The sequence below is a fragment of the Rhinolophus hipposideros genome (genome assembly GCF_964194185.1).
Source record: "Rhinolophus hipposideros genome assembly, chromosome: 22".
In the NCBI taxonomy this organism is placed as follows: Eukaryota; Metazoa; Chordata; class Mammalia; order Chiroptera; family Rhinolophidae; genus Rhinolophus; species Rhinolophus hipposideros.
In genome coordinates this window covers 25,270,524-25,294,840 of record NC_138068.1, presented here as the reverse complement: position 1 = coordinate 25,294,840, position 24,317 = coordinate 25,270,524, and the positions used below count along the sequence as shown (strand labels likewise).

The window sequence follows — 24,317 nt, the reverse complement described above, 5'->3', positions numbered from 1 at the left end:
CTAGGTCACTTGTAGCCGTGTCCTTTTTGTAGGTAGTGCCCACTTTGGGGTGGGGGAGGAGAGTTTCAAGTCCTCAAGGGCAAAGACACTTCTCAGATTAGAATGCTTGCTGTAGCGAGTCTCTCTCGTCCAGTCTGTCTACCTGCCTTGATCTCTCTCAATGGAAAAGAGAAGTCTCAAGACGGCTGGGAAGGAGAGTCCTTCTCAGCACTTACTCTCAGTGGGGCTCCCAACTGATCACCCTTGCCAGTGGTGTCAGGCGTGCATGACGTTTTCAGAGAAACTCTCATTTGATTCAGGAGAGGAATGAGCCTACCTAACTGCTAGGTCAGGTTTTGGAGACCTTCCTCTATTGGGTGGGGGGATGCAAGATAACCTATGGTTATGCTGTTCTCCCAGACCTATGGTCCCAAACCAGCTCACCTTCTTACAACCTTTCAGAGTTCTCCTTTGGTTATCTTCTGCATCAATTCCAGGATTTACAGTTAAACTTAGCAGGGGAAAGTGAGTCTGTACCATCTCATCTGTACTGGAAGTCTCCCTATGAACCTATTTCAATTACTTGTTTTCTCTCTTTATTTTCAGTCAATTCTTTTATTTTTATATATAACCAACAATGTGTGGTTGTTTTTTATTGAATACCAAACTAAGTTTTATAAATATTTATCATGTTATAAATACCATATATATTACATATAGTTATATACAAATATATATCACACACTATCACTGAACAGATAAATTGAATCGGTGGTTGATGGTGTCTTCCTCCAGAGCAGATTTACATTTGCTTCTAGCACACAATGAAGGTGCAAATCTCCTTAATCCAATCAAGGATTAAGGTGATTTGAAAGCTAGGCTTCAGCTTTTATAAGAGCTGATCTATTTTCAGTTCACCCTTAAACACAGAATGTAGCCTATTCTTCAAGGTTCCCAACTAAAAGCATGGGGTGTTGGGGCAGCCAGATGGCTCAGGTGGTTAGAGCACGAGCTCTGAACAACAGGATTGCCGCTTCGATTCCCACATGGGCCAGTGAGCTGCGCCCTCCACAACTAGATTGAAGACAAGCTGCCGCTGAGCTTCTGGAAGGGCAGCTGGATGGCTCAGCTGGTTAGAGCACCAGCTCTCAACAAGGTTGCCGGTTCAATTCCCACATGGGATGGTGGGCTGCCCCCTCTGCAACTAAAGATTGAAAATGGGACTGGACTTGGAGCTGAGCTGCGCCCTCCACAACTAGACTGAAGGACAACGACTTGGAGCTGATGGGCCCTGGAGAATCACACTGTTCCCCAATATTCCCCAATAAAATGTATAAAAGAAAAATTAAAAGCATGGGACGTTTTCCAGTGTCTCTCTATCTTCGCAGGCTTTGAACTCCAATCTTGTCCCCCAACTCTACATGATTACCAAAACCTCTGCTTAGAATCTCAACCTCTCTGCTGCCATTTTTTGCTCAACCTGCTAGCTGCACATTTCAAATCAGCCAATCATTCCATTAGAAAAGCTGTACCAAAAGTTGGCCTCACCACGCTGAGCTTTCCTTCTCTCCAAAATTTTGGTCTCTCAAGTCCTTGCTATCTGCCTTGCTCATGCTCCAAAGCCTACAAACAGATTAAAATTATATATATAATATACATATATTTTTAATCTGTTTATAGATATCTCCCAGCTTTTCTAGCTGTTTTCAGCTGGAGTGTTGGCTTAGAAAAAGCTATTCTATCATTGATAGAAACAGAAATTTCCCTAGTAACTTGTTTTGTGATACAAAGTTATTAGTGGGAATCATTTAGGGAAGAGAGTCTAGCACTAGAAGTGCTTAATGCTACCTACATTGGTTTTCAGTAGAGAGAACTAGGAAATACACTTAAAAGAAAATGCATAATGAGTTCATACTTACATTTCCAAATCAAAGTTAGGGTCCCAGGATTCTTACCCAACTTCTCTGATTGCATCTCTTTTCTACACCAAAATCAAAGGCCCTAGTCCAATGTAAGTACCCATTTGTTTTACCTTACAACATACACCTCTGGAATAATAATAATACCAACATTACTACGAACTACATGATTACTAAAAAGAGTTTATGATGTCTTTGTGGTTTTTTGTCCTTAGGGGAATATCCCACTAGAAATGGACAGTCAAATTACTGTGTTTCAGAGTCACTTGAAATTCTATGTGCTTCAGCCTCAGACTTGATAATTTAAGTTCACTTACTTCATTTTGCATTTGATTTTCAGGGATTGCCTTTGTCTCTCATTTTAATTAATTTTTGTTTTATAATGGGGTAAAGCATTTGCATGATTCTAAAGCCTAATCCACAAAACAAAGTATATTAAGAAGTCTAGGTTCTATCCTTGTTTCTTCCAAACCATTCCTTCCCTCTCCCTTAGAAGAAACCATCTGTGTTAGTTTTGGTTTATCACGCGTTGATGTATCTATGTACATACACAACAATACATGTGTATATATTTGTAGACGCCCTTTCTTTGAAAAAGGTAGCATACAATACCACTGTTCTGCTTTGCTTTTTCCATTTAACAATATATTCTCAAGATGACCATATTAACATATAGATAGTCCTTGTTCCTTTTTATAGCTATTCCATTTGCAATAATCCATTGTGTAGACATGCCATATTTTATTTAACCCGTCCTCTGATGCTCTGAGCCTAGACAAATCTGCTATTGAAATTTTTCTGTAGAATTTAAATTCACATAAAAATTCAAATGGTCTCACTATGATGACCAGAACAAATAACTAACTGATATTCTGTCTGCCCTTTGCGGTCACAGCTTTAAGCAAAGAACTTAACTACATAAGCACGAAACAAAATACACTAACAAAGCCCCTGCCCAAACTGCTGATACAGGGGTCTCACGTGGAGGACACAGAAACACCACCCACGGAGCTTTAGAAAACACAATTGACAAATAACGGGACACAAATACGAAACACTCTCAGATGGAATCCAGCATTGCATCGGTGTCTTTAAAAGCTCCACAGATGATTCTAATACACACTCCAAATTAATCTAATCTTCCATGAACGATCTTGGAACTTCTATGTGTTAAAGGAAGTGGTTGAATTTTTGGCATGAATACCAAAAATATTTCCACATTCCAAAGTTTCATCTTTAGTCAGAAATTTTTCATCTAATTCCTTAAAATCAAAATATAATTAAAAAGTTTATGAAAACTTATTTATACTAATAGCCCTAAACTAGAACAGATTTAGCATTTGTCCTATTTAAAAATAATAAATCTATAACTATTACAAATGACATAACATTACAAATGAGTGCTATGTGCTTTAATGTTTAGGATATCCTACTATAACCCATCTATGATGATAACTAAAACTACAAAATAATATGCCCCCTCATTTAAAAATCATAATAAATCATCTATCTTGAAAGACTAAATAAAAAAGACAATACTTTTGTTCAAACCCTGGGCTCTGTCCTTGGAGCTGCCTGGATCCAGTTCTCCACGATCTCCCTGTACGTAATTGATCTGTGTTCATGCTTCCTGTGCCAGCTTTATGCTGATAACGGCCCAAGCTGCATTTCCAGCACAAACCTAGACCCATGTTTCAGACCCATATTTCCGAAGTCATAAATTAAAGTCATTAAATCCCCTTCTCTTACCTCTTGCCTTTTTTCACCATTTTATCATCATCTGCCCCGTTTTTCAAAACTTATCAACTCTTCCTTCACCTCACGCATTCGTTCAGCCTACAAAACCACTCTCATTCCACCCCCTCCCCCCCCCCACCTTTTCTACCCCACTGCCAATGCCAAGCCCCTAGTTCAAATTCTCCTCCTCCAAGCCTGGTCTCCTACAACAGCTCAGCCCAGTTCTCTGGTCAGTTCTCTACAGAGCCACCTGTTTCTTCCTTAAAGGCTAATGCGATCATATCAAAACCTGCTTGGAAAACTCTTTTTGCCTTAGAATTGCATTAATGGTCCATCGCAATAACATCCGCAACTTACCTCTCCGGATCCATCTCTAGCCACTGCTCCCCAAACAGAGCTGCCCATCCTGGAGCAATACCGAACCTCACTCTCCTCCCTCAAAACTCACCTGCCTGTAAGTCCCATGCCTTAGCACACGACTTCTCAGTCTGGAATAGTTTCCCTTCTTCCCTCCCTCTTGCTCCCTCACCTGGTAAACTCCTAACCACCCTTTCAGATCTCAGTTCCAATGTCCTTTGGAACTCTGGGACCTGTGCCCAGTGTTTTATGTACTGAGCTGAGTGATGCCTTCTCTGTGTTCAGACTGACCATGTGGTCTGATTATTACCGATACAGAGAAGTATCTCTGCTCACTAGACTAAGATGATTTTCTCAAGGACGTATCGCCTTTACTTCTTTTATCCACTGCCTAAAACATCACAGATGTTCACATAACATTTGCTGCCTAATGAACATCCAGCAGTTTCACAGCAACAAAAAATTTGTAAGCTCTTACTATGAATAAAATTGACTACAATGAAAGTCCAGGATAAACTTCTGTATGTATCCATGACAGTCTGGAGAGAAGAGCATTTCAGAAGCTAAAGAAATGGTGGCAGAGCCTTTGTTCCATGTATGGGAACACTGACTATCATCTCAGATGAAGAGGTACCTTGTGAATGCCTAGTTTGTTTCACGAACCAGGAGAGTCCAATAATTTATGTAAAGCATTCCCTTAAACAAACAACCATATAAAGATTGTTTGTATATATTTTTCTAAATAGCAATTAAAACTCAGAGCATAAAAGGGCAGTGCAACCACAAAAACTGAGAGTTCCAAAACCAATAAAACTCAACCCAGCAACGAAACCAGGAGCCAAAAAACATGGCTCTGAGACAAGCTATATTTGGCTCTGCTCCATGTGGTCCCTCATTTCTTCTAGGTCTCTAGATACATTCTTAGCAAAGAATTTGCGATATTAATCATATGGGGAGAATATCTCTTCCTATTCAACTACAGTCCCCTGAAATGATAAAGCAGCCCCAGTTTCCCAGGGTTAAAATGACCTTTGTTAGCTTCTTCCTTTATTTTATCACCTTCATCAAATATATGACTAATTTATGATACAACTGTCAACAAAGTCTTCTTCAAATTCATCCCTTCATCTCCATCCCCTCCGCTACACTAACTCAGGACCAAGCTATTCAGAGTAGTCTTTCTGCCAAGCCTTTGGCTCCAGTCACAACTTCCGTGAACTTCCCACAGCCAGAACAACATTCTTAAAGCACCGATGTCACTATGTTACTACCCTTGTCAAATGTTTACAATGACTCTGCACAGACTGTGGAATGGAGTTCAAACTCCTGCTCCTGACATTCTGGCTACTAAGTCAACCCTTCCTCTCACCCTGATAAGCCAGTTCCCATCACTCTACCCCAAACACTCCATGCCTATTCTCATCTCTGCTGTGTTTTTACTCATACCATATTCCCCCTTTCCCTGGAAAGCAAATCCAACCACCCACATTTCCCCTTATCTAGTATATGCTCTTGATCTTTCTTGTGTATCCAGTAACCACAATCTCTCACAGGGCCTTGAATATTCAAAAATAAGCACAAAATAGGATTATATTTAACCAAAGACCACCCTACTGGCAATAAACTCTTTGTAACTATACCCCTTTCAAAGAGTCCATATAAACATACAAGAATGAAAGGAAAGAAAAAGCAATGAGCCAGGATAAAGAAACAAAAGGAGATTAAGAATACTGACATTTAAATTCAACTCCTGCCAGTCATCTACAACACCTTTCATTTGTATACCACCTTACACTTTTCAGACTTTTTTATGGTTATTTAAGACTAAAAAGACATACACAATCTGTCTCCTACCTACAAATGGAAAAACAAAAAAAAAGAATACCAGCAGATTATTAGATAAATTTTAGTGGTTAAATATTGAGAGTTGGAATTTGATGGTATTTTGGACGTAAGGAAAAGAGAGTAAGTAAGGAAAACACCCTGGTTGTTGGCCTGAGTGCTGCCATACATGTGCTGAGAAAACGGAGGACTGAACAGGCTTGGAGTAAAAACCAAGGGTTCTATTTCATAGCGTTTAAAGTCCTGTGACTAAGGAGAACCTGAATATGAGGTGCAGATACAGAAGAGGATTGAGTGCAGATACACGAAGAGTAACATGAAGCACTCTATAATTTTTAGAGCCAGAAGAAGAAAGAGTTTGCAAATGAGCAAACAGTCGACTATGGCGGGGCCGGGGGGAGGGGGATTAGAGGGAAAAAATAGACAAGAAAATAAAATATGGAGTATACAGATCAGAAATAAAGAAACTGTCACAATTTATTAACAGTAGGATTATTCACATAGAAAACTTGGGAGAACCCACAGTCAAGCTATTAATACTATAAAGATTTAGGAAGGTTCGCTAGACAATTTCAACATGTAAGAAAATCAATTCTACTTTTACACCTCTGCCACCACCACGGTTTTAAGACTCAGCTAGCCTCTGGTCCAAGGAGGAGGAGAGAGTTGTGACACCCCATCCGCACTAAGTGAGCCCAGCCAAGCTCCAGTTTAGACCCAGTTTAGACAGGTGAGTAAGTTCAGCAGAGATCAGCCAAGTTGCACAGACAACCACAGAGACTCATGAGCTAAATATTATTTAGTGTTATAATAACGCTAATAAAAAATTCCATTCCTATGTACTACAGTAATAAATTAGGTTGTAGTCATAGCAACAAAATTATGTATCTGGGGGTAAATCCAATAAAAGTATATCAGACCATTTTGAAAAAAGTTGTAATAATTTACTTAAGGACATAAAAGAAACCTAAATAAATGGAAATAAATATAAACCATGTCTGGATGGGAAGACTATATCGTAAAGATGACAAATTTCCCCAGGCTAATCTCAATACCAGGCGAAATTCCAATCAAAATCTCAACATAGACTTTTACTGAAATTAGATGAGCAAAGGGCTAAAAACAAGACAAATGTGAAGTTTTATACGACTAAGGTGTATTTCAAATCAATGGCGGGGGTGGGGAACATAGCAGTCTACAAATGGGACTCGGACAACTGCTTATCAAATAAAAATAAGTAAATTAGATCACTGCAACAAACTAGACATAAGAAAAAATTACAGGTAGATAAAAGATCAAAATGTGAAAAAACAAAAATTTTAAACATTGAGGAAGAAAGATAGGAGAGTACTTTTACAACAAAAGTATAGGGAGAAAAATTTTAAATATAACACAAAAAGCACAGCCATAAAGGAAGAGTGATAAAATTAACTATATTAAAATTTGAAATTTCTGTTAAAAACACATCATAAACAAAGTTAAAGACAAGCCATAACATACTGCTGCTGGTAATAATAAATTGGGTAAATCTCTATGGAAAGTCATTTGGCAATACCTAACAAAATTTAAAATGCACACATCCCTGTGATAAAGCAATTTTACTTCTGAGAATTAATCCTAAAGGCAGACCCATAAATGTGTAAAATGCCATGTGTACAAGATCATTCAACACGTCTATATAAATTAAGGCACATCTGTACAGAATACCAAAGAAACAAAAAAAAGAATGTACCGATATGAAACTATCTCCAACATGACACTGTTCAATGAGGGTGAAGGGGGAAAAGCAAAATACAGGTAGTAAGTAGAGTATGTCATTTATGGGGGGGGGGATATAACATACATAATTACTCATATAAGCAGCTAACATATCTGGAAAGCTATGCAAGAACCTGACAACAGACTACTCCTAGGGAGGGAAGGAAAACTTTCCATCATATACCCTTTTTCAGCTTTTGAACCTGTTACTTTTATTTTTCCCAAAGGCCATATTTTATCTCTTCTAAGCTATGCCATTTTTCCTCATTTAATATCTCTGGAATCAAGGCGCTTCTTAGAACTGATGCCGTATCTTAATTTTACTGGAAGCATTTTTCTTTCTTAGTAGTACCTAAAATAATGGTGCATCTTATAATCAATGGCATCTTAGATTCAACAAAATTAAGTAAAAAAATGTTAACAACCTTTTTATTTTGGAATATAATTTTAGATTTACAGAAAGGTTGCAGAGATGATACAGTGAATTCGCAAACCCCTATTGATTGGCCATGGTACCTTTGCCAATCTAAGAAACCAATATTGGTACATTTCTATTCCCTAAATTCCAGACTTTAGTCAAAGTTCTCCAGTTTTTATGTTAATGTACTATTTTCTGCTCCAGGATTCAATCCAGGACACCACATTACATTTACTCAGCATGTCTCATTTGTCTCCTCTGGTTTGACAGTTTCTCAGTGTTTCCTTGTGTTTTTTTTTTTTATGACCTTGACAGTTTTGAGAAGTATTATGCAGCATTTTGTAAACTGTCCCTCAATTTGTATGATGTTTTCCCCATGATTAGACTGAGTTATGGGTTTTGGCGAAAACACCACAGAAGCGACATTCCCTCCTAATTACATCATATCAGGGGACACATGATATCAACATGTCTTGTCCTTGCAATGTTAATCCTGATTACTTAGTTAAGGTAGTATTTGCCAGGTTTCTTCACTGTAAAGTTACTATTTTTTCCCCTTTCCATTTTCTATTCTTTGGATAAGAGTCAATAAATCCAGCCTATACTCAAGGGGAAGCAATGGAGAGAAATTAAGCTCCACATCCGAGAAGGGGGAAGTATCTAGTTATATTATTTGAAATTCTTCTGTAAGGTTTGTCCTTCTTGTCATTTACAAGTATTCATTTACCCAATCATTGATAGGTAAAAATTTTAAGTTGTGAAATAAAGTAAGACCAACCATTCACTAGATCACTGCTGTGTATACAATCCCAGGATTAATATCCAGAATATATGAAGAACTCCTATAAATCAATAAAAAGGAATAAACAATCCAATATACAAATGATCAATGGCAAGACAAAGCAATTCATATAATAAACCCAATGGCTTATAAACATATGAAAAGATACTCTCACTAGTAATCAAGAGAATGCAAAATGAAACCACCATATACCATTTCATACCCATCAGATAGAGTAAAAAAAATAACTAGAACACTCAAACATAAATAATGGGAGTAAAATCTGGACCAATCCCTTTTAATAACAATTTAGCAATATCTAAAATTGAAGTGTTTTGACCCAGCAATTTTACTCCCAGGAATATACTCCAGAGAACAGCCTTCAAACTGACCTGGGTTGGTACATGAAAACGAGATACAGGGTCTGGACAGTTTAAATGGAATACATTTCTAAACAATATCTTCCACACACTCTTTTCTAAAATGAATCCGCCTGAGGAAACGTACACAGTCTTGCTGGTCTGTCTCCCCTCTGGAAGAGTTTCCCACCTGGCAAAATGGAAGGCATACCTCTAGTCAACCTACCTCCAGAATACAAAAATGTCTAGGGCCCTTGACGAAGAATAATCCAAAATATCAGTGCCTATGATGAGAAAGTAAACGATTCAAATGACTGAGTAACAAATCCTTTTGAAAGTCAGGTGGTGTCCAATTTTTTGCTTACAACAAAATTAAAGGCAGATGTTACTCAGCTGTCACTTGGAAGACGCTTCTTAAGAAGAATTTTGGCATATAATTTAAAAGGAGTCCAAACACTTGAGAGATGCTGCCACAACAAACTTTCTTCTGTCTAAATATACTTAATATTTATGTTAACAAGGTTTCCCAGTTTTACATTTACCAAAAGAAAATTAAAACTATATGATTTACAATAAACTCTGTTTCATTCTGGTGGTAAGTTGTATCATCCACAGATTTTATAAAGTACTACCCATCTCAATAAGAGATGCTTTTCCAATAAAAACCTACCTATTATGTTTAAAAATTATTTATACAAATGTGTATCACATTTACATGGTTTGTTCAGTTGTGTACTAAAAATAACAGTCATGATTAGTTAATTCAGAAGAAAATGTTTACATAAGGTCTCACGGTCACAGGAAACTAAAAAAAATTTATTTATATACAAATTCTCATTATAGAGGATACTCAATAAATCTACCTTCAAACAAATATATTAGAATAAAATTGGGGGAAATACACATACACACAAATTAGTACATATAAAACTGGTAGAATCTGAGCAAGGTTGATGGATTGTGTCAATGCCAATTTTCTGGTTGTACTGTAGTTATGCAAGATATTACCTTTAAGAGAAATAGGTAAGGGGTATAGGAGATCTCTCTGTATTATTTCTTATAACTGTATGTGAATCTACAATTATCTCAAAATAAAACATTTTTTTAAATTATAAAGGAGGATTTTGAAACTTACTACAAAACTTTATTACAAAGCAATCAAGATAGTCTGGTACTGATATAACAATAGACATATAGGTCAATGAAACATAATTGATAAATAAGCCTATCTAGAGTCAATTGATTTTTGACAAGGGTACCAGGATCATTCAATGGAGAAAAGATAATCTCTTCAATAAATGGTGCTGAAACAACTGCATATCCACAAACAAAAGAATGAAGTGAAATCACTACATCAAAGCACATACAAAAATTAATTCAAAATGGATCAAGAACCAAAATGCAAGAGCTAAACCTATAAAACTCTTTTAAAAAGAAAACATAGATGTAAATCTTCATGACCTTGGATTAGGAAATGGTTCCTTAGATAAGACACTTAAAGCATAAGCAACCAAAGAAAAAATAAATTAGACTTTATCAAAATTAAAAATGTTTGTCAAAAGACATTATCAAGATTGTTTTTCTGTGAAACAACCAACAAAATGAGAGAAAATTATTTGCAAATCATATATCTGATAAGGGTCTAGTATCCAAAACATGTAAAGAACTCTTACAGCTCAACAATAAAAAGAAAAATAATCTAATTTTTCTAAATGGGCAAAGGTTTAGAGTAGAAATTTCACCAAAGAAGATATACAAATGGCCAACAAGCAAATGAAAAGATATTCAAAATCAACAGTCTTTAGGGAAATGCAAATCAAAGCCACAATGAGACACCAGTTACACTCACTAGAATACATACATACATACATACATACATACATACATACATACATACATACATAAAACCACAGAAAATAGTCTTGGTGAGAATGTAGAAAAAAATGGAACCCTCAAGATTGCTGGTAAAAATGTAAACTGGTGCAATCGCTGTGATAGTTTGGCACTTCCTCAAAAAGTGAAACAGTTACTGTAGGTCCCAGCAATTCCACTCATAAGTATACACCCAAGAGATACTCATATGTCCACACAAAAATTTGTACAGGAATGTTAATAGCATCATTATTCATAATAGCCAAAAGGTAGAAAGAACAAAAATATCTATCAACTGATGAATGGATAAATAAGACATAGTATATGCATACAATGGAATATAATTCAGCCATAAAAAGGAATAAAGTACTGATACATGATAGAACATGGATGAATTTTGAGAATAATTTGCTAAGAAGTCAGTCACAAAAGCCCACATATTTTATAACATTTATATGAAATGTCTAGAATAGACAAATCCATAGACAGAAAGTAGACAGTAGTTGTCAGGGGCGGGGGGAAGACGGAATGGGAGTGACTGCTAGCAGGCACAGGCATAATGAAAATATTCTGGAATTAGATAGTGATGATGGCTGCACAACTTACAAATACACTAAAAATCACTGAATTGTGTACTGTAAAATGGTGAGTTTTATGGTATGCGACATCCAGATCACTGGACAGAATTCATAACCCAGGGTAACAATTATATTGGGGAATTAGAATAAAAATAAGAATTTAAGCAAAAAAATAAATAAATAATACAAAAATTGATTGCTAAAGATTATACAGAAGTATCTTTTTTTTTTTTCTAATGAATGAGAAAGGTTATCAAACTGCTATGGAATTTGGATTTCACCCAACAAATTTAAAAAATAGGGCCCGGTGGCTCAGGAGGTTAGAGCTCCGTGCTCCTAACTCCGAAGACTGACGGTTCGATTCCCACATGGGCCAGTGGGCTCTCAGCCACAGGTTGCCGGTTCAATTCCTTGAGTCCCACAAGGGATGGTGAGCAGTGACCCCTGCAACTAAGATTGAACACCGCACCTGGACCTGGAGCTGAGCTGCGCCCTCCACAACTAAGACTGAAAGGACAACTGGAAGCTGAACGGCACCCTCCACAACTAAGATTGAAAGGACAACAACTTGCCTTGAAAAAAAGGTCTGGAAGTACACACTGTTCCCCAATAAAGTCCTGTTCCCCTTCCCCAATAAAATCTTTTAAAAAATAAATAAATACATAATAATAATAATAATAATAATATAATGGATTTTTTTTCAGTAACTTTATAATATACCAGAAATGACATCCTTTGCAAATATGATATCCATATTTTAAAAATTGTCAAAATTCAATCTAAAAGTATGCAAGGAAGTAAACAGGATTTTAAAATTATTTTGGAGGTGCTTCAAAAGTTTGAAAATCACTGTTCTAGAGAAAAATCATACACATGTGCACAGAGAGATATGTAAAGAATGTTAATTGTAGCACTGTGTGTAACAGCACAAGCTGCAAAATCTAAATGCCCATCAACAGAATGAATAAATAAATTGGAATTCTGTAATGAATATAGCTATGAATCAACTACAGCTATGTTTATCAACACAAAAAAATCTCAAAAGCATTTAGAAAATGTGCTTTGGAGTAAAAAAAAAAGCATATTTATTTTTTATAAAGTTTGAAAACATGACCTTGTTTTTGGAAACAAGACTTTGTATGTATGTATGTATATATGTATATGTAAGTACGTATGTATGTGTATGAGTGTGTATCTGTAGTAAAAATAGAAACATACATGCAAGGGATCACCATACTAGTTACCACTGGGGAGAGTAAAATGATTGGGATTTGCGAGGGGTTATGAAGGGACTTTGGTTGGTATCCATAATGTTTTATATTACATAATTTATATTAATATTATGTAATAGTAATAACACTACTATAAAGGAAATTCAGCAAGGCTAGGTTGTAGGTACAAAGATGTTCATTTTATTATTCTTTGTATTTATTCCATAGGCCTGAAATATTTCATATTAAAAGGAAGTTAAAGTTAACCCAGAGACTGAACAAGCATTAAATATATGATTGCCTTAAAGCAACCAGTTACTTGGTCAAGGTTGGTCAGTGTTTCTCAACCAGTGGCCCAAACAATATTCCAATTAAAAGACAGAAAGGCCATCCATTAAAAGAGAAGCGTAAGACATGATACTTCAATATAAGTTATGGAAAGATACAAGATGAATCTAATTCTGCAAATTTGCCTCAAGATCATCTTGCCAAATCTTCCGATGAAAATCCTTGTATATGTAGTTTTGTAAGATATCTCCAGTACTTCAAAAACCAATGTTAAAAGGGGAAAATTAAGTGACAATTATAGCCAGTTTGGCCTTTTCATTCAATTTTGAAAAAAACATCCACGCAGGAAATAAGCTATTTGCAGAGAAATGCTTACAAATAGCTGAAAACTGCTATCATTTTATCACTTAGAAACAAAACACAAAAAAAGTCTAAGAAATAATTTTTAAAGCACAAGTACATGAATACCAAACATAAGGACAGGAAAGCTTCTATTTCTATAGCACAAAGCAGAATCCAATCTCTATTTTAATATACATTTGATCCCAAAACTAAATCATTTTATTTGTGTATAAATCACGCTTTTCCTTACACATTAATTTAAAATACATTAAACAAGATGCACCACATGCTGTTAAACAAGGAAAAGGTCAAATTTTTCTATTTATAATGGCACTGAATATCATTACAAATTATATTTAAAATGTTTGTTGTAATTTTTACTAATAAATTACTTTTTACTCTAAGTATCTTATCAAAAAGAAGATACTTTTTTAAGATTATTTTTTAATTCCTTAGAGAGTCCATAAGAGTATACATTTTTGTGAAAGAATTTATGAATCAAAATATACAGGAAACACTGGCTGAAAAGTCTCTTAACAGCACCTGACAAAATTTCAGCCCCTAAAGCTTATAGGCTCATTAAGAAACAAATTAGAAAATTCTTAATTAGAATGGAAAAACCAAGAGGAATTAATTGGAAAATTCATTCAACTTAATAACTGTACAATGTCAATGTCAAATTCTAAAAGAATAAATTCAGCCCTGACTAAAATAAAGTTCTATAAGTGAAAGAATTCTACATGAGTAAACACATAAATAAATAGCTAGAGTTGAAGTTCACCCAAAATGTAATTTGAAAAAAACAAAACTTAAGGAATTAAAAATTGAAAGGATAAAATCGAACCAGGGTCTCAAGAGCTAAAAGAAAAGCAGGTGAATGGATCTGACATCAATAAAATGAGGAGGAAGAAAAATAAGACAAATATAAGAAAGCTATCCTAAGAAGAAAAAAATTAGAAAAAGCCAGGCAACAATGAAGGGCTAGTTTGAAAGTATAGGAGGAAGAGGAAAAATGGAAGGAAGAAAGTAACAGAGTGAAGGATTAAATTAGTATATAACATATAAGGAAATCACAGAAAATGACAGAGTTTAAGTGGGACACAGTTCCATAATAGGTTGGCGGCTGATAAATTCCAGATAAAATTATTTTGGAAAGCACAACTACAGTTTCATTTCAGTTTTACGGACAAGATTTGTGAAAGAGAATAACCTTTAAGATTTCCATTCAGTCGCAGTTCCTGGTAAATAATTCTATATTTAATACTCAAGATAAAGATAACCTACAAATTTATTAACTCAGTTAATACTATTTAGTAAAACTTGTTTTGATCATAAAACATATTCTGCTTCTCTCCTATGTACTTCTCTGTCCTCTACACTGTAGTAAATTTAAAAAAAAACAAAGAATAATTGCCAATCTTGAGAACCTTTCACAGGGGTCAAGTTTGAATGTCAGACGTCTGCCTTCAAACATGTTATAACTTATGCAATTATATTAAGATATCCATGTTCAATTTTTCTTTTTACTCAATAACATATTTTTACCTTTTCAAATAAGTGAACTATCTTCCTGGAATCAGCCAGAAACTTTACAAGTCTTATTACGTAAGTACTTTATATAAAGTTTCACCCAATACAGCATAATTTCACACAATAGAAGTACATATTTGGCTGCTTCCTCCCATAATCGTCTCCATTTCCCCCATTACAAAATCAGGGGATGAGTCAACTGCCATTCAGTGACTTGGCTCTACTAGAGTAAAACTCAACACAGCACAGTCCTCACGTCAGTGACTAACCTCAGAGAGTAAATTCTTGATAAACTGGGGGACCATCATCTCATTACTTGGTACAGTATTTTCCAGACCGGTCCCAATTTGCAGCAACACTTACTGAATATCACCAAATGCCAGGTTCCAAGAATACATGGAGATGTTACTGATCTCACTTGCCCAGCACTGGCCCCACTTTCTGGTAACCCTGCGTGTGTTTTCCTTTCTCCTTTCCTCGCTCTCCCTTTTTCAGTCCGTGTCATCTAATGGAGCCAGACCTCACACCCCCCACTCCAGAGCAGGCAGATGCTCACCTCAGGTCTGACCGGTCAGACATTCCCAGGACCCTAGCCACAGTGATTGCTTCAGTAAAGGACAAGAGACCTGTGAGACTCACCCTTCTTTATCTGCTACAGCTCCTAAGGAACAGTCATTCTTTTCGAAGTGGAAGATGCTAAGCCAGTTTGATTTAGCTTCTGGAGGCACCCCCTGAAGAGAGCCTGCCTGAGAGTGAAGCCAGTCAAGAGCAGAGCTAAGAGATATGGAGGGAGAGAGACCAACTGGTCCCCTGGATCCAGCCACGCAGGAAGCCAGCAACATCCCCTTGATTTTCTGTCACAGGAGCCAATAAATCTCCCTGATCTCTTTCTCATAAGCGTGTCTGAGTTGGGTGTCTGTCACTAAAAGAACTTGGATAGAAATCACATCTATTACAATTTACAGTGGCAATTAATGAACCCTCAAATGTGAAACTGGCTAAACAGAGCTGAGGTCCGGGGAAGTGAGAACAGTTTCATCCCCAGATGGAAGCTGGCGATCTCAATTAAGCAGTATCAAAGAAACACGCTAAAACTACTGCCTATAGTAACTTTGGGTTCAGAATATGTCTGTCAAGACTGGAAAATTGGGAGACTTGGTAGAAAAATGTCAGGTTTTTAGACGATGTTATCAATTCCCAGAAGATAAGGCCCAAACTCCTTGGGGTGGAATATAAAGACTCATGATCTGATCCTATGTTCCTCTGTATGTTAGGAATTTTTCTGTATTGTAAGACAGGAAATTCAACACTAACTGGCTTAAGAAAAATATAGACTGCAGGACCTCTCAAAACTGAAAAGTACAGCTTCAGGCAAGGTTTGATCCAGAGATTCAGAAGTCATCGGGTCTCTGGCTCCATTTCTCTACCATCCTCCCTCTTCTAGGAGTTGCTCTGACCTCAGAGGGGCAACGCTACGTATAACCACGCTAGGTATAGTGTCGCAACAGCAATGCTAAGTATAATATTTCTAGGTCTTATAGCCTCACCACAAAGACAAACAGGTGACCAAAGTATCTGCCTCATAAATGCACACAGAGGAGAGAAGCCTCCAGCAGAAGCCCTGAGATTCACTCTGATTGAGTCAGCTTAGGTCCCATGCCTACCTCAAAATCATCACTGCTGTCGGAGCACAGAATCGTGAAAGATGCACCCTGAAGCTGGAGGTTGTTGGAAAGGAAAGTGGGAGAGCCATTACCACCTTCCAGGCTCACACCCTTTCAATGCATCTCGCACCATTTATGCTCCGACAACATCCATCTATGTTGTGATTTGAACTGGGTCCCCAAAAAAGCTATGTTGAATCCTAAGCCCCAGTACCTGTGAATGTGACCTTACTTGCAAACGGTTTTGCAGATGTACTCAAGTTAAGAGGAGGTGATAGTCACACATCCAACATGACTGGCGTCCTTATAAGAAGAGACACACACACAGAGTGTCACGTGAGATTGAAATGATGGGGGCAAAGACTGAAGTGATGCATCTACAAACCAAGGACTGCCGGCAATTCCAGAAGGTCAGAAAAAGGCATGGAACAGATTCTCCCTTCGAGTCTTCAGAGAGAGTATGGCCCCATCAACACCTTGATTTCAGACTTCTGGCCTCGGGAACTGAGATTCAGTTTCTGTTGTTTGAAACCGCCCAGTTTGTGGCACTTTGTTACAACAAACATACACAGTCCATGATTCTTTGTCTTTGCACAAGCTCCTTGCTCCTTCTGGAATGCTCTCCTCCACTATTCATGATTCACTATTCACACTAAACCTCTCAGATCTGCCCAAATGTCCCCTTCTCTGTGATGCCTGCCACCAGAGCCCTCAAAAGGTTAGTCTCGGGGCCAGCCCGGGGCTCAGGCGGTTAGAGCTCCATGCTCCTAACGCCAAAGGCTGCCGGTTCGATTCCCAGATGGGCCAGTGGGCTCTCAACCACAAGACTGCCAGTTCAACTCCTCAAGTCCCACAAGGGATGGTGGGCAGCGCCCCCTGCAACTAAGATTGAACACGGAACCTTGAACTGAGCTGCCTCCCAGATGGCTCAGTTGGTTCGAGTGCCGGCTCTCAACCACAAGGTTGCCGGTTCAACTCCCACAAGGGATGGTGGGCTGTGCCCCCTGCAACTAACAACGGCAACTGGACCTGGAGCTGAGCTGCGCCCTCCACAACTAAGACTGAAAGGCCAACAACTTGACTTGGAAAAAAGTCCTGGAAGTACACACTGTTCCCCAATAAAGTCCTGTTCCCCTTCCCCAATAAAATTTTTAAAAATTAAAAAAAGAAAAAGGTTAGTCTCTCCACAACATATTAATCCAGCACCACATACTGCCTGTATCTTTATTATTACATTCTAATTGTGCATATAGCTGTCTTCCCTTCACTGCTATGAGTTCCCCAATGGGAAAGCAAGGCCTGACTCCTAACCACCTTCATAAGTTCAAGGCAGTGCACAGTACCTAATACATAACAATTATCAAAAGCTATCTATATATTGAACGGGTTGATAACTCACCTCAAAAGAAAGTAACAGGTAGGATTCGGAGAATTGTCTATTACCGGTTGTACAGAACTGAAGATGAGCCTAGGGGTAAAATCTAGATAAGTAGAGTAGAATCTAGATAAGCAGAGAAGAAAGCATGTGGGGGCAGGGAGGAGGACGGGTGCTGAATTTAGCAAATATGCAGAAAAACTACAAGGTAGAAGGATTTGGAGAGGAAAAAGGAACGTGTGTAAGGCAGTGGGAGCCTTCTGCTGACAGTCATTTTACAGGTAATGAGAGGAGCAAAAATAAAAAAAGGTTTCTGAGCAAGATAGTGACATACGTTTTCAGGGGATTATATGACAACGTGCAGAATGGACTCTGGAGGTGCAAGAGACCAGTCAAGGTGCAACAGAGGCAGACGAGCAATGAGGTGAAGGGCCAGGTGCACCAGGACGGCAGCAGGAGGAATGGAAAGGCATACATTTCTAAGATTTCAGAGAAAAGAGAACAAACAGAAAGAGAAAAGGACTACGCCTAAATTTTGACCCTTGGTTATCTAAAGTCAGATTCATGATGGAAATAAGGAAGTACTAAGGAAAAGACTATTTTTGCAATGAGGATAAGAAGTTTGTCTTGGACGTGACTAATTACAAGGTGACAGTAAAACATCCCAGGAAAGATGCCCAGCAAACAGTAGGAAAAAAGACAATCAAGTCTAGGAGAAATAGGACAAAAGACAGATATGGCAGTCATATAGTCAAAAAGTACTTTTTTTAAGTCACAAAAAAGGATGTTGCAGAATTTCATTCCTTCATTCAACAAATATTTATTGAGCACTCTGTCCCAGGCACTATTCTATATTCTAGGCTCTGGGACTACAACAGTGAGCAAAGAAGATAAAAATCCCTGCCCTAGTAGAGCTTAGGTTCTGATCGGGAAAACAGACATCTCTAAATTTGATTCACGAACACAATTTTAGGGTTTCAGGTTAATCCTGCTTAGTGCTTACTACAAGAAAAAAATTTTTTTTTCACCTTTTTCTTTTTCCAAATTTTATTTTCCAGAATTTTCATTTCACTAGTTAGAAAGCTAATTTTGTGTCCTCAGACCAGCAGTTAGACAGGTTCAGGTGAATTAAGATTTTTTTTTTTTAACTAACTTTCCTGTTGTAACAAATCAATTTTTCTTCCTGTTTCTCAAAGTGTTTCTCAAAGGAATTAAGGCAGCTCTTCCAAAGAATGCTCATAAAGTATTCGATTTGGATTCAGAAAAAAAATAAGAGGCCAGCTGGTACAGTGGAAAACATGGGTTTGGGAATTAGACAAAGCCTGAGTTCGAACCCCAATTTTTCACAAGCTGTGTGACCTTGGGCAAGTAATTCGGGATCTTCAAGGTTCAGTTTACCCATCTGTGAAATGGGAATACCTTCACTCTAAGGATTAAAAGGGGGTAATTTCTAAAAGGCACTTAACATAATACCTGGAAAAAAAATGGAGAAATGCTTGAAAAATAGTGGCAGTAGTTGCTACAACTACTATTACTAGTATTACATGTGCTGGGCAAAAAGCAGATGCTCAATAAATGCCTCCTTCTTTTCTTTTTTTCCTAACATCATGGGTAACTATAAGGCTCCAATTCACTAGGCTATTCAATTCTATCCTCCCAAAAGTCTTGTATAACAGGAACTTAAAAGAATTAAGTGCACAGTAATTTCATAAATGGGCTTAATATCTTTATCCTCTAACTTGATGGGATGTATTTATCCCTCAATATTTAAAATTTCAGTGGTGATGTCACAAGTAGAAAAAAAAGATCACTGAAAAATGAATGAAAATGACACTGCTTTAGAAATCATCCACCAAAGATTCCATAGTTATTTTTATATAATGGCACTATCATTCTTCTGTAATTTTTGTAGTATCTTTCATTTGGAAAATAGTTAAGTGATTTTCTAATTACAACCATACAATAATCCAAATTTTATACAACACCCTCAGAGTTGTCCTGAAGATTAAATGACACAATGTATATGAAACTGCTTGACAACGTCCCTGGCACACAGCATGCTTTCAGCAACGACAACTTCCGTGAAATCTAATCCTCTTATTACCCTATGTTACTTTCAACTAATGAAAAAGACCTGACTAACAGCAATTATAACACAGGATTTATGGAACTAGAAAGCTAAAAAAAAAAAAAAAAAACATGATGACAATCTAAACCAGAAGGGTATTCATTTTAATATCTCTTAGCTTAATAACAAGGAGGTTTGTAAGTTAAACCAAGATACATACCACGATAATCAAAACCAACATTTTACTCTTCCCCTAAAGAAATCCTTCAACTAAAGATTTAGCTTTTTTTTAAAGGCCAGAGGCATAAGTTCCTCTTACTTGCATTTTTTAAAATGCAAATTCCAGAAATCCACAAAATATATTGAAATAACCAGGACCGAAGTCAAAGTCATAACTATTTGTCCAGGAAAGGGCACTGACACCAGCTTCAACCAGCTCAAACGAGTGTCCACAATAACCAAGGGAGTCCCTTCTCTCACATGTGACACCATCTGAGACAACCAGTGTCAGGACTGCCTGTTCCCCATCACAAGTGGCTCTTTTCCAATCCTCTGGACTCTTTCGGAGACACTCAGACCTGCTCTGTCCCCCTGCCAATCTCCCTCCTATGCAGGTGACTTCAATGCTTACACCTGCCCTGCTAGGTGGATACCCTGAAAGCACCCCAATCTCAGTGTGTGCAAAATTAAACATCTCAGATCCGTCCTCCTGTGTCCTTGTGTCTATTAATGATATTACCATCCTCTCAATCGCCCAAGATAAGATCTAGTTTTCTTTCCCTCACCATTCCCATCTTCCCACGAGCAAATCAGTTTCAAAGAAAGATCTGTCATTTACCTCAATAATACCACCGAGCATTTATCCCTGCCTCTATTTCCATATCCTATCTCAAGTTCTCGTGACTGCACTCCTGACCCATGCGAACAGTTCCAACTAGTTACCCACCATCTTTCATGCTTAAAGTGAGTCCACCTATGCTGAACATTGTAAACAGACTGACGTTGCTATGCACGTCCTTCCCCACTCTATGGACCCTCACTGCCTACCACGGCATCCCAGACTTTCAGAACTTAAAGAACTCGCCTCTGACCCAACCATCCATTCATTTGATCTTGGAAGCTCCTCCAATTCAAAATGCTCTGGCCTCACTTTCAAGGCCATTCTCGCTCTGGCACCCATCTAAAAACCTGTAATATCGTGAAAACGAGATGAACTATGCCATTCCACCGCTTATAGGCTAAAAGTCAAAACGCTCAATCCAACCAACAGGAATCCACATGGCCTGGTCCCTCCCCTGCCTCTCTCTCCAGTCTTGCCATGCTCCCCTCTGCTCTCTCTGCTCCAGCCACCTGGCCTTCGATCCAGCCTGTCACGATCCCTCTCATCCCCAAGCCTCTGTACATGCTGGCCCTTTACTACGCCACCCCTCATGTAGGCAGTGCCATCGCACCCCTCCGATCTCAACTCAATATCTCTTATTCAGTCACTAACCTTACTATTCCAAACTAAAACAAGTCCTCTTGTTTGTCCCCTACTCATTTCCAGGGCCTTAAGCAAAATCATAATAAATTGATTACTGGATGTCTATTCCCAAGCTAGAATGTAAGCTCTATAAGAGCAGGACGATGTCTGTCTTGTATCTCACCACCTAAGCTAGAAGAGCTCTCAATAAATATGTGTAGATTAAATCAGTTCATAAATCAGAACACCCTAAGGAGGTTCCAAACTTCTCTCTCACAACGCTCTTCTATATACCCTGGCAATCCTGTATATACCAGCAACACTGTTCGTCTGGTCTCCACAATTTTGCTTGCATCCTTCCTTCCATCTGAAATTCTTTTCCCAGCGGCACAATTCCAAGTCCTTACTTAGCTTCAAATGCTCAAATTCAATGTCCCCTCCTCTTCAAAGTCTTCCTTGAATCCCTCAGCTAGTCCCAACCTCTCCGCCCCTGAATTCCCACAGGTTGCCCATTGCCTCATTCAGGTCTCAGGTCAAATGTCCCTTAAAATGAGAGGCTTCTCCTAAAGTTACCCACCAGTTAGTTCTTCTCTATCAGACCCTCCTGTTTTATTTTCTTGACAGCATTTACCATTATCGAAAACTATCCCGTTCATTTCTTTCACTTATTTGTTAACTGCCTGTCTCCCCAACTAGAATGTAAGATCCATGAGAGCCAAGGTCTACCTTGGTCTCTGTATTTCTCCACTTCTCCACAGCTGACATCAAAAGTGTTCAGTAAAAATCCGCCAAAGGCATGAATGACTCTGTAGCCCTTATGACGGGGGTTATTTGTGTACATATCTTTCTCTTGCTATATTCCAAACTCCTTGTGGACTAGGCCAAAGTCTGGCTAATTGATTTGTGTGCCTTATCGGGAGACCCTTGCACAACTGAAGCAAATAATAGATAACTACTAATCAATTAATGAGGGATCGCTCCAAGAGGTACTGCCCTGAACCAGGCCAACTCAAAACTCCGTATTTCCCAGAAACCAGGGCAAACAAGAACCTCCTCCTATGCCCTCTCCAGGACTGACCCTGTTCCCGTGTGCCACCCAGCTTCAAAGGGCTAGTTTCCTCACTCTCCTTTAACCGATAACCATTGATTTTTCCATCTCTCGTATCTCACAATCCTACCCTTTCCTTTCTATCTCCAGCCAACAAATCACTTCCAGGGCCCTGTTTCTCCGGAGCTACCCACATCTCCAGTCAATCAGAGAACTCATCAGACCCTAGGGAACAAGGGGATGCTAAAACGCAGGGTTTAAGTAAGACTGGCTCTCTTTCACCTTTTCTTTCATACCTCATTTATCCGAATGAGGCCCAGTTTCAGAGACTGGGTTTGATACACTTTGGGACCCTAAGCTTCCTTCCCACGTAGCCGGCTGCACCCAAACCCCTTTGGGGTTACCCCCACCCTTACCTCCAACCTTTTCGTCTCCCGGGACAGACAGAGCCCAGGCCAGAGGCGATGAGCCCCCCGGAAGCAAATGGTCCTCAAACACCGTGGGGCGGACCTCCCCTCCCCATTGCTGCCCGGCCTCCGCCTCTGGCCTGACGCTGTCTGGAGCGCCCCTCAGCCTCCACCTCTGGCTGGGCCTGACCCTCCAACACCACCCTCAGCTCACCTGAAGCGGCCCCCGCAGTGCTGGCATTGCTCGCCCACCCAGCCGGAGGGACAGACGCACTGGCCGGTGCCAGGGTTGCAGCGGCCGCCGTTGACACAGGGCCGGTCACATTCCTTGGCCTCGGCTGCGGCTGAGCCCGACACCGCCGCCGCCGCCGCCGCGGCCTCAGCAGCCCAGGGCAGCAGCAGCACAGGCGGGAGCAGCAGCAGCAGCAGCAGCAGCCGCCGCCGCGGGAGGCGCAGCCCGGCCCCCAGCCCCGGCCTCTCAGCCCTGCTCGCGTCAAAGTCGCCGAGCCGCGCGCCGTGTCTGCCCGCGGGCGCTGTCGTCGCTGCCGTCCTCCTCCTCAGCCTCGCCTCAGTCGCCGCCGCCACCGCCACCATCTTCCCGGGGCTGAGACCGGGCCCCGCGAACACATACACACACACCGCACGGCCGGCTCCTCTACGCCTGGCCGTGCGGGGCGGGGCCGTGCGGACGGTGGCTCGGGCGCTCAATCCGGAGGGCTGGGCCGGAGCGGCGGGGCCGGCGGGGCGGGGCGTGCGTGCGCTCGTGGGCGGGTCCCGCACGCCGCTGGCGGCCGGGGCTGCCGGTCCCGGAGGCTCGTGTCTGAGCCTGAGACTGGGGGTCGCTGAGACACCCCCCCACACCCCTCCCCACGCACACCCCGGTTCTCGGTGCCAAGGCTCCCTAGCGGGCGAGTTTTTATGCTTCGCCCGCCACAGCGGAGACGGGGAAGCAGCCCTGAAGCGCTCTCTTCCCGTTGGCTGCCTAGGAGCCTACTGCTCTGCTGGCCAAGCCAGCCGCGTGGAGCGCTGCCCTCCCGGAGACCCCGCGGCCAGTGATTGCCCTGCCACAACGCTAGCTGCTGGGTAAAAAGGGCCTAGGAGGCTGCGTCGTGGTTTGGTGCTAGGTGCAGTAGAGTGCTGCATTCGAGCCTCTGCTTTCGCCTTTGTAAAACAGAGACAACGAACTCACACGTGTTAAGACCTAGCTTGTACACTATGCTCAATAAATGCTTAATAGACTGAATGAAGACACACACAGCCCAGCCTCCCTCGATTCAGGCTGATCCAGTAGCAAACCAAGTTCCCCCCAACTTCCCCCCCCC

The 24,317-nt window shown here is 39.8% G+C and overlaps 1 protein-coding gene across 2 annotated transcripts in view; it reads right to left on the bottom strand.

Annotated features, from left to right (window-relative positions):
- ATRN (attractin) overlaps window positions 1-23,665 on the bottom strand; it is a 143,445-nt gene extending 119,780 nt beyond the window's left edge. For both annotated transcript variants that reach the window (XM_081034073.1, XM_081034074.1), the window contains exon 1: window positions 23,210-23,665. In XM_081034073.1, the coding sequence (XP_080890199.1) occupies window positions 23,210-23,589 (380 nt within the window). In that variant the 5' untranslated portion in view covers window positions 23,590-23,665. The remainder of the gene's footprint in view (window positions 1-23,209) is intronic.
- Window positions 23,666-24,317: the final 652 nt, after the last annotated feature.